This window comes from Pygoscelis adeliae, unplaced genomic scaffold (assembly GCF_000699105.1).
Source record: "Pygoscelis adeliae isolate BGI_AS28 unplaced genomic scaffold, ASM69910v1 Scaffold282, whole genome shotgun sequence".
Classification (NCBI taxonomy): Eukaryota; Metazoa; Chordata; class Aves; order Sphenisciformes; family Spheniscidae; genus Pygoscelis; species Pygoscelis adeliae.
This window is the reverse complement of record NW_008824352.1, coordinates 3,357,345-3,368,916: the sequence shown is the minus strand read 5'-3', so window position 1 is coordinate 3,368,916 and position 11,572 is coordinate 3,357,345. Positions and strand designations below refer to the sequence as shown.

The 11,572-nt window shown below is 46.5% G+C and overlaps 1 protein-coding gene across 1 annotated transcript in view; it reads right to left on the bottom strand.

The window, feature by feature from the left end:
• Positions 1 to 1,560: 1,560 nt before the first annotated feature.
• The window catches only part of DHX33 (DEAH (Asp-Glu-Ala-His) box polypeptide 33), a 10,445-nt gene continuing 433 nt past the window's right edge, over positions 1,561 to 11,572 (bottom strand). The window contains 11 exon segments of the mRNA XM_009319286.1: positions 1,561 to 3,182; positions 3,185 to 3,356; positions 4,123 to 4,209; positions 5,363 to 5,566; positions 6,143 to 6,270; positions 6,854 to 6,942; positions 7,369 to 7,528; positions 7,916 to 8,027; positions 8,762 to 8,947; positions 9,879 to 10,049; positions 10,818 to 11,045. Coding sequence (XP_009317561.1) covers positions 3,058 to 3,182; positions 3,185 to 3,356; positions 4,123 to 4,209; positions 5,363 to 5,566; positions 6,143 to 6,270; positions 6,854 to 6,942; positions 7,369 to 7,528; positions 7,916 to 8,027; positions 8,762 to 8,947; positions 9,879 to 10,049; positions 10,818 to 10,976 — 1,593 coding nt within the window. The 5' untranslated portion in view covers positions 10,977 to 11,045 and the 3' untranslated portion in view covers positions 1,561 to 3,057.

Here is an 11,572-nt window from a genome sequence, read left to right as displayed (position 1 = left end):
AAAACGCAAGGACAGGAGGACGGGGCAGGGAGGCCACGTCCAGAGCACCGGTACCGTCCGCCTCCCCCGCCCCGGCGCTCGGATGAGGCTGGGGCACCGGTGAAGGTGCAGAGGAAGCTTTAGGGATGTGGAAAAAAGGCTGGTGCTTCCCTCTTGACCGCAACGAGAAAAAGCAGCGTATGTGGTGAAAGCTTTACTCCCGCACATCACCCCGCTCTTCACTAGACTAGCCAGCTTCCTGGCAACACCTCAGCAGTTTACTCAGAAGAAGTAATTTTTGGTTTTTTTTTCTCCTTTGGCAGTAAATATTTTAGAGGGAAGATTGACCCAGGCAAACCCTTTCCTGGCATAAAGCGTTCCCTTTGTCTAAAAGCCGGCACTATTGCTGCTCGCGGCAAGGCTGTAGCAGGAGAGCATCGCTACCACCCCATCGCATCGATATCACCGCATCGCAGCGAAGGAGCGGGACTTTGACTCCCAGCTCCACGCTGGTGTTCGAGCACCGCACACGTAATGACGGGGCCGTTCTGCAACAGGAAGCACAGATTCACCGCCCCACCATAACATCCTCTCTTTAACATCTGCACACAGACACCCCAGGCTGCGTAAAATGAAGACGCTCCCACAAGAACTGAAAACGCTGGGACTTGTACCTGACTTCCTTCCTTCCTTCCTCTTCTGCTGGAAGAAACCGCCATTTCTTCCACCCACACAGCTTTCGTGTCTCACAAAACAACACCCAGGACTTGGATTTTTGCCATGGCTTCTTTATTTTGAGAAAAATATACAAATTAGTTCTAAATAAACACCCATCCCCTCCCTTAAACTGTTAAATTAGACTGCCCAAACAAAATGTGCTTATACTCCATTTTCCCCTACAGATGCGGAGTCTGTAAAACCAAGAAATAGATAGATACAGTGCTTTGATAATTCCCTGCAATTCGTGTGAGTGAGAACAATTGAAATAGCTGCATACTCTTGAAATACCAATCCAAAACTGCAGCTGGTCATACATACAAAACTGGCAAGTTTTGCCTGGGCCCCACTCACCATTCTTCTTTTTTTCAAACCACCGAAGAACAGTATTTTTTGCAAAGAGGTACAACAAAGGGATGTGTGTCCGTTTCCACTGCACCCCTGCAGACATTCAGTATCACCCCTCCTAGGAACAGGCTGAGAGATGAGACCGCTCCAGGTACACGGGGTACCTACTTACACTCTTTGGGAGACGCAGATCAGCACAAGTGACATTGCAGTTAAAAAAAAAAATATATATATATGTAAGAAAAAAGAACAAAAGAGGTATTTGCCTCAGTTTTCAAAGACAAAACCAAGGTAAGCCAACGCTGGAGCCCAAAGAAAAGGCATATTACAATGTGTTGTGTAACCAGAAAGGACAAATTATTATGTGGCAAATGCAGCTCGTCCCCACAGATGACAAGCAAAGCCAGCAGCTTTCCCCGAGCAAACGGAGTGAGCGAGGGCTTGCCAATAGCCGATATGGCTGCATCCCTGAGCAGCCCTATTAATGCGTTATAAGCTTTTTTTTGTTTCAAGCTGCTATTTGAAGGATACAAGGACTAACCCCCCCAATCCCATCACAGCCCATGGATATTACACAATGACACTGCACGTGCAGAGCAGCTTCCTCTCCCTCCCTTTCAGACACCTAACCTGCTTTAGTTCAACTCATCCAAAAATCTGTGTAAGTTACTACACTATGTCAACAGACTCTGTTGAAACTGGAAGTGACCTCTCCCAGAGAGGTTATTTTAGAAGTACGTAGGATATAATTTAAAAACAACTTACACTCTCCCCCCCACCAACACACAGTGATAATGGAATAAAGCCACTTTCCTTCACATTAAAGAACAAGTTTTCCCTTCGGAGTGGCACTAGTTTCTTAATTCCAGTATTTAAAAAGACAATTAAGTTTGTTATTGCCACTTTTCTCCAACAGGGGAAAAAGAGACAGATGAGACAGATGCCAAGGGAATATGGAAGAAAAAACAAATAATAGATACTAATGGTAGAGCTGTGGTTCTTGACAATGTCAAGCTCCAAACTTCTAATGGAAAACCAAAGTATACCTGGGACAGGGCTGGGGGAGGCAGAAGGGGGAAGAAGCACTGGTGTCAGAGCACAAGACGCAAACGTTTGATGAATCGAGGACCTTTAAAGGAAGTCCAATCTCTAAACCACATCTTCATTCTCATTTTGCTGAGTCTTCCTCAGGTTGGCCTGATTAGCCGTTACAGATGGTGCGCCAACTCCAAAGCCAGAAATACATGGAGAAGAGTCAGAAAAGCCAGAAGTATTCGCTGAGGAACAACACGCCCTAGCAGCAAAAAGGTGAACAAAGATGACGCCAAACACGCAGGCAGCTGGACAACCTCTCCAAGAAACCACTGCCAGTTCCTGAGGCTTAGACGCAAGCAGTGAAGACCTGGTCCAAGCAGGCATTCCCATTACTGGCCTTCGTATGGTCCCAAATAAGACGGTGAACATGACATGCAGGCAGAAAGATGTTTGATGAGGTAAAAGACAGTAGCACCTCCCTTCTAAAAATAGTAAAAAAAGGCATTTTTTTCCTTGTATGTAGACATTTAAAACTCTTTTCTCCTTTTTTCCCCAATAAAACTTGCTAAAGATACAAGCATAATTATCGAAAATACCAAGTTTGCCCAGAAGAGCTCTCAGGATTTCATCTCCTCCTGTACAAGCCTGTTAAACTTCAGTAAGTGTTAAAAACTGGAATCTGATACCAGCTCCCCTTCCTCCTCCCCCCCAGTATAGATTTATCACACACACATACACACGCGCACAGAGTACATACTACGTTCCCCTTTTACAGGTTAATTGTTAAAAAGGATGACTGTTCTAAGCCACGGAGACTTGTGAGTTCCGGCTCTCACGGAGAAGCCATTTTCCTCTAAGGTTTTTACCTGATTTGCAAGGCAAAGCTCTACCGCTCCCGTACATTCATTACAAAACAAAAAAATAAGTCTTTTAGGGTGAGACTAAAAACCGTGGACCTGTCGGTCCCAGACCCGCAGGTCAGTTCTTGGCCGTTCGGAGCTTCCTGCGGAAATAGTCAGGCGCTGCATCATACAGCCAGTCCGCATCCACCACGCACAGGTCCCGCATGTAGCACTTGTTGGTGCGAAGCAGCCCGTTGTAACCGGCTTTCAGTGGAAGAGCACGGAGGAGGGGTGGATGGCCACCAACTGGTGAGAGTCCACGGTGCTGTAGGTGCCGTCCGGCTGCAGCTCCGCGGCGTTCATGAAGAGGCTGTGAGCCAGGCAGCGGCGGATGTTTCCGGTGTCTGAGCGGGAGGACTCGATTGGCATCGATAGCTGTGCAGCAGCGAGAGACACAAGAGTAAGCAAGCGTGTATGTGCACCCTCGCGGGGAAACACAGCCCCATTTTAGTGGGCTTCCGAGATCAGGCAATATTGTGTCAGAAATCCTGCTAGCGTGGGAAATTTAAAAGGACCGCTAGGAATTCAGCTCAGGTAGATGTTAGGCTAATCCAGACTAATAGCAAACAAAAGATGAGCCGCAAAATAGATCGAGACTCTCCTTCTGGGAGAGAGTTTTAGGCCAACTAGTATTCGCAGCGGGACAGGGGTGCCAAACGGTGGCTCCCATGTCACGTACAGACTGCAAGCAATTCAGCAGCAGCTCCCACACCGCGCCTTACGCTCTGAGACTGGCAGGAACAGTGCTGATGTGAAAGCTGCTGTTAAATTGAATGCCTGACTCCGTGAAGAAGCCAGCCAGCATGGGCTGCTGAGGCTGACATCATTCAGTGGTGCACATAGCACAGTCACATCTACACTAGAGCAGCCAAATCCCTTAGGAAAAACTGTCCTCTACCCGAGAAGCCTTCCCAGAGCTCCCCTTCTCTCTTCACCCCTCCTCAACCCACTGAGCCCTGCAGCTCTGAGATTTTGGGATGCAGCTGCAGAGTCAGGAATTTTACCTGACAATTCATGGGAGACTGAAGACAAAACCACATTTTCTCACTCCTGGGACTTGGTGCGCAGCAAAATCAGTTTGGGGACAAAGAGAAAAATACAAACCGGTGAAACAAAGAAATACAGTATGGCAACAAGTTACCTTTACACAAATGTCCCTGAGCTGAGCTCTGACATCCGACACAAGCATCATGTTCCTGCCGTTGACAAAGTTCTCTTTGCACCATTCCTGCAGCAGAGACACCAGGAGTTAGAAAGGGCCGTTTCTTCACCCAAGAAGCACGGCAGTGTTTGGATATCGTGAAAAGCAGAATCCTCCAAACACACAATCTTTCTCGAAGAAAAGGAGCTAACCCACTTCCTTGTCATGTTTCTACCCCTAATTACTCCCCTCTGTCTACATTCCCTCCCACAGCGCCAAGAAACGGCATGCTGTTGTTCTCTTCCCACTCTGCAAGGTCACCGAGTGCTGCGAAACAGCACTTGCTATCCCACAGGTGGTGAAAACAAATTACGCAAGAATGACAGACGCTGCAAGGAATGGGGTACACGAGTCTACAGATCTACAAATCAAACTGAGGAGTTTATAGGGTAGGATAAATCAAAATCTGCTTCTATGCTCAGTGTTTTTGCAATGAATCCTGCCAAACAGCATGTCTAGGGTATTTATCAGCAAGTCTCAACACTCTCCCACTCCCTCCTGTTCCCAGCTGGAACCAGGGAAGGAAAATACCTGGCTCTGATTACAGAACTGGCCTCATGGCTGAGGGAACTGGGGTTGTTCAGCCTGGAGAAGAGGAGGCTGAGGGGAGACCTCATCGCTCTCTACAACCACCTGAAAGGAGGTTGTAGCGAGGTGGGTGTTGGTCTCTTCTCCCAAGTAACAAGCGATAGGACAAGAGGAAACATCCTCAGGTTGCACCAGGGGAGGTTTAGGTTGGATATTAGGAAAAATTTCTTCACCGAAAGGGTTGTCAAGCACTGGAACAGGCTGCCCAGGGAAGTGGTTGAGTCACCATCCCCGGGGGTATTTAAAAGACGTGTAGATGTGGTGCTTAGGGACATGGTTTAGTGGTGGACTTGGTAGTGTTTGTTTAAGATCATGGAGTCCACCTGTAAACTATCTGACCTAAGCGATTCTATGATTCTGTGAAGCTTTTGATAATCAGTTTTGCTACAGCCTTCCGGGGGAACCTTCGGCTCTTGAACAGCTTTCTCCAATTACCCAATTGTAAAGGATGAGTAAGTCTTCTCTTCTCATTGCTTTGGAAGGATGCATATTGCATCAACCATGAAGGATGCAGTTGTCACTTTGCTGTATGCCAAAAAAGCTCCTCACCACCGTGAGCCCAGACAGCACTGGTGTCCTCAGAGCATCCTACCTTGTTGCCACTGACATTTTTGAAGGCCCTGTACACGCTGAGCAGGGTAAGATGATCCCCCTCACTGGAGATGAATTTCTTCCTGATGGATTGCACTTCATCCCGCCGGGCGGGGGGATTGTAGAGGATACTGTCCACTGATAACAGCGACACGATGGTCAGGATCTCTTCTGTACAGTGGAACTTGGGGGACAGGAGGATGGTCTGCAAGTCACAGAACAAAACTGATTTTTGGTCGACCAAATCCACTTCAGATGGGCAGACTTTTCTGCTCACCGGCAGCCCAGGAACTTTACCAAGCATTGTTTAGGACAATTTCATAAACATTTAGGCCTAGAGACAACTGTAAATCCTCTTACGGGCCCACCAAGCACCTTTAACAGCAACTGTCTTGCTCTTTCCTGAGCCTGGCCAGTTCATATACAGTACAAACATAGCGACTAAAATCAACTACAGCATCAGACACTTCATGAAACTGCTAAACAGTGCTACCAGCAACCCCGGAAATTGCAAGGGAATTAGCCTTGTTTCAGCTTCAGAGGTGCCAGAGGAAAGAAATTATCTTTTAAAAAATCTCCCTGAATTAAACAACAAATGACAAGCAAACCAGCACAGCTCCTGGAAATAAAGCTGTGCTTCATGAACGTACTGCAAATATACTAGTACAGCTGCAGTCGCCCCAAGTTCCAGACCTTGTTTAAGGAGTTTGGAAGAGAAGTGCCAGTGGTACTGGGAAGAGTACGTGAGATAAAAATTAGCTAATTTTTCCGTAGTTTTTACTTTCGAGAACTTTGGTTCCAGTGGAAAGGCTGCCATCTTCCTTCCCAGGGGGGTTAGGACAAGCTGATCTTCCTTTCGTTCCACAGCTCCCAGCAGGTCCAGCTGCTCAATCGCTGCTTGAATAGCATCTGTCAAAACAAGAAGCTTCAGGCTGTGCGGCCTCCTGGCCGCCACTGGCAGGGGTGTGAAGGATCGGCTGGTACCATCACTACCTCTTTCCCCTGGCCAGAGGGACAAGTACTTTCTGTTTAGAGAAATTAGTGCCCCAAACTGTAGTTTATCCCCCCTATCCAGTAGAACAATCACCTTTTCCAATTTAAGTAGCAAAAACAAAGGCAAAACTAAAGCTGCCATCTCTAGCTTTGAGCAGAAGCCGCGTGAGATTCTCTACGGCTTTCCTTGGCAGTTAAGGCCCACCTTCACATTCTTTATGACTCAAAACTGCTCCCTGCTCTGTTTGGAAGCTGGACTCCCGAGCTCTCTGCCATAACCATGGCTGCTCTAATAAGGCTGAGCAAAAGCAATGAGCAGTGAATGAATCAGACTTCTGGACCACCACGAGAAGATGCAGCAGAGAGAGACAGCTCCCCTTTCACAGCCCTGCCCTTCCATACTCTATGTTCTCTGGCTGGCCTGAAGACATTATTTTTAAGCAATTCCTCGGTGACTCATTTGCCAATTTTTTCTAAGGCTGCCTTTGTAACCACTTACCAGGAGACGGTTTGGACATGAAGTCAAAGGTGAGCACATTGGGAATTCTCAGGGCCAGGAGCTGAAGCATCACACTGGCCAGATTACACCTGCATAGGCAGAAAGAACAACTGGGCTTGCTCTCCTCTTTTTTTTTTTTTTTTTTTTCTTTTATTTGCCTATAAGCTGAGATGGAGTCCTCAGATCTGAGCTGCAACTTGACAGAGACTAGTCCAATGCTGGCTGGTGAAGCCTTACCTCCTAAACCACGAAGGGTAGGAGGCGGGTCCAAGATTTGGAGGAAAGTCAAGAGAACCATTGCCCATGCATGTTTGGAGACTCAGAGCCCAAATGTCCACCCTGAGCAAATGCTTCCTACGTTTTCTGTTTAGTCTCCAGAGTTCATTTTTCTTAGAAGTCAACTGGCCAGACCCTAGATCCAGTTTTGCTGTTCAGTTCTTTACACAGCTCCGTCTCTAGCAGTACCTAAAAGAGGTGTGTCAAGAAGTGTGACGGTGTCAGGGTTCTCTTCTCACCTCTGTATCTCGGGTATTGTCATTTTGTCAAACTTCTCAAACTCATCCTCCGTGTAGAGCCGGTAACAGATCCCACTGTCCTCTCGCCCTGCTCTCCCTGTTCGTTGCCAAGCCTGGGCCTTTGACACCCGCTGGACTGCCAACACTTCCAGACCAATTTCTATGTATGGAAAAGCATCGCTTCAGTCAACGTCTGCATAACACACAGCTTTGAAAAAACATAACTTCATAGGATTAACAACAAAGAAATCCCAGGGTCTACCATCCAAATACTGCTCAGACTTCACTTGGTTTAGCACCCTCAAGCAAAGGTAATTGTCATGCACTGTGTCCATAAAGAGAAGATTTGTTTGACAGATTTTTACACCTGCATTGCTGGTACTCAAAAAAAAACCCAACCCACCTCAAAACCCACACCTAAAACCTAGGACATTAATTTAGACAGTGCAGAGGGTGTTTTAAATCAGCTCTCAGTGGGGCTCATTGCCTCAAGTAACTTCTACAAAACTGAAACCAATCTCTGCATCGTTCCTTAAGAGTTCCTCACCAGGGCTGTACTTCTTTGCTTTGACCATGCCTGTGTCGACAACGTATTTTATTCCCGCAATGGTGACGGAGGTTTCTGCGATGTTGGTGGAGAGGATCACTTTGCGACAGCCCTGAAAGGAAGAGCAAACTAAAGCCAGTCAAAAGCCATTTTAGATTAGCTGCAATGAAGAAACGCTACTACTTTTGGCCAGCGTGGGCCAAGCCTACATATCGTTGCAGCACGCTATGACCACATACCATGCTTCCTATGCCAGCTCTTGTAAATTAAGATAATCTCTAGTTCCTAATCCGTTTCTAAAGCATGTCCTTACGCTTCTTGCAACAAAATACACCACACAGGACAACTGTTACCAATATGTCTTTAAACCATTTTGATTTCATTTCTGGCACAAGCACAAGACCTGAATCCTTGTTTATCTGCTGAATAGGTACAAAAGGGCCTGAGGCAGAACAATTTCCTTTTCTTATGGCCCTGCCAAATATGCCCAGGTTTTTAGCTTTCTTAGTATTTGGCTGGCCCATTAACTGCTGTAGCTTTTTTGTGATGTGGACATAAAATTCCTATGAAATGGGGCAAATTTCAATTCCTCTGCCCTTTTCACTCCCCCTAATCCTTCCTTCTTTTCATGATCCCAGATGACCTATCATATGTATCTGTTAATACCATCCCAGTTGCATCGTCTTATGTCACACTGGAATCATTCAGCCTAAAGTCAGTAGACAGTCAAGACTATTACTTACTATAAGTACAGACCACTTTAACCCCTTAAATTCCACGTTTCTTCCAAACACTCACGCAAGCAAACAGACAAACTCATCCTGTTTACCCCTCATATTGCCTCACCTTGGGGGCAGCCTGAAAAACGCGGAGTTGTTGAGAGTAGGGCAGAGAAGCATAAAGAGGCATCACCACCATCTGCGGGCAGCCATCAGGAAGATGCTTGGCAATGTCTCGACAGGTTTTGGTCATTGCTTCAATTTCTTCCTGACCAGTCAGAAACACCAGGATGTCCTGAAAAGAGGGTGCTTCCTGGAGGCAGAGGAAAAAGCAAGGGAGAAGTTAAGATGGTCTGGATAGGGAAGGAGAACTGAGATTGTGACGAGATGTTGTCCTGACAGCAAGTCAGCAAAGCAGGTAAGGAAGAAAGAAAAGACATACATGCTGTGCAACATATGCACAGCACATGAAGTTCCCAATGGACTCATCGGAGGTGAAGGGTAAACCGCATTTTGCAGGATTGAGTCTTAACGGGATGGAAGAATCATTTAAAGTCACATGTCTATTTCATTAAATAACTGTCTGAGACACGCAAATGAGAGAGCCAGCGAGCACCCAGGTACAAGGCAGTAAACACACAAAACTCAGGTGAGAGGAACATTCGGGTATTAGGTATGAATTGACATCAGAGATCTTTGCTTAGCAGTCTCCTTTCAACTCCAGCCTTGATGTGCAAGTCCCAAAATCCTAACAGCAGCAGCATCTTCAAAGCATTAAATGTAGGGTAATAAACAGTTTCATTAAATGATTTAACCATGTGGCAGTTTTGCATTCAGACATTTAGTCACAAAATGCCTATGAGCTGTTATTTTAATAGAGCTCTACTTGCTCTGCAGTTACCTTTGCCAGTAAATTAGAATCATCTTTACGCTACTGTTAGCTTATGCCTGGATTTCCCACCGCAAGCCAAGGCTCTTTACGGTTGACCACTTCCAATCTTTCTTTCCACTTTTGGAATAACACCGGCATTTGTCAACCCCTCCCTTGAGCCAATCCAACTCACTAACCCAGCACGCTCCCCGGCTATCCACTTTTTCCGGAGGATGCAGCAGAGCACCTCAGGGACATCTCTGATTTAGCAGCATCAAGCTCAAGCCATGTCTTTTGCCACAGCAACCTGTGAGCCCCCCCGACCAACAACCCATGGCCCCCGGGAAGCAGAAACCTGATGAGACTGCCATACCTGGTGGATTTGGAAGACTGACACCAGTGCTGCTTGGAGGTAATCACTCTGAGGCTGTTTGGTGTAAAAGATCTGAATGGGATGTTGCCGGCCTTCTAAATAGAGAACAGGAGCTCCATTGAAGTACTGGGAGAACTGGTCAACGTCCATCGTAGCTGACATGATAATCACCTTCAATGTGCGCATAAGATGGGTTAGCACTGCAGTTTAGACCCAGCAGGACACTTACCAGTCAGGACTAGCCAAAAGTCAGATTCCCGAGACTGATATATGCTCAGTACAGCAAAAAGCACAATTTGGGACAGAAGAGAGTGATCTTTCCTTGTTAAAGCCATCAGCTTTGGTATCACACAAGCATAACACGTTGGTATGATAAAACGAGCGAAGACGTGTTAAAATTCTCTTCCAACATTTACTAAACAGACCTGAGCACCCACAAAGCTAGGCTGCACAATGGTCCGTTGAACGACGCAGTGCTAGGACCCTACCAGTCCCCTACGTGCCTTCCCCATCAAAACCAACATGCTCTCACACACTTCATGCACTCACATAAATTCTTGTGCACCTGACACACATGCACAATCTCCTTCCCCAGTGTGAGCATGTCATACAGCTGTCGTATCAGACAGAGAGCTCCTGTATCCAGGGTGCTCTCAGCAACAGCACCAAAACCGCCCCAAACAATGTCTCTAGTCTATAGCTCACACCCAAGGGGCTCTTACGAAAAAAGGCAACATGGAGGTGACCAGATACCTTGTTCAGATGTGTCATATCAGGCCCACACATCATAAGTTCTATTCAGATTTAAAGGGGCTTTTTAGGAACAGGAAAATAGTCAAGGCTGACATTTCAAACACTTTGGAAAACCCCAGGAGATACTCATAGCGCTCAGGGTCAAGCCCCATCCCTGCCCTTTGCTGCCATCCCAGATGCACATACTTTTAGTGGCAGTTTGCCCAGTTCCTTTCGTTTCTTTTGTGCAGCTTTCACCACTCCGAAGAGTACATCAGTATGGATCGTCCTCTCGTGGGCTTCATCCAGGATGACAACGCTGTACTTCCGCAGCATCGGGTCCCCAATAGCTTCGCGAAGCAGCATTCCATCTGTTACAAACTTGATTCTAGTTTCATCAGACGTAAGATCATCGAAGCGTACAGTATAGCCAACCTATGGAAGTGATCGTTACAGAAAGTACAAGCACAGAGTTACTTGCGTTTCTCATTGCCATCGTACCACAAGAAAGGACCACAAAGCACTCTGGTCAAGGTGTCGGACAGAGCCAACTCCAAGGAGACTCTGGAAAGCGTAATGGTGCATTTGCAGTCTGTGAGCAGTTAGTCTTACAAATCTAATAATCCACCTGAAGGAAGCTCCCAACATTGTAACCCAGTTAGCCTTTTCCCAACTAGAAGTTCATCACAAATGCTCCAAGTTTCCTTTCCTCCCTCCCCTGCTAGAAACTACTCCACATTCTCCAAAGACTTTATGTAGGGGAAGTCCTTCTCCTCCACTTTTCTCCCACAGATTCACAGATCTACAGATTCAGCACTCTGCTCTCCTTGACAGTGACTTTTGATACAAGGACCAATGGAAGAGTGCGTGATATTTTTTGTTTTATTCATTAACCGGTATTTTTTCAAATGGAGGAACACAGATAATAATAAAGTACAATACCACAGAGAGAGTCAAACGTG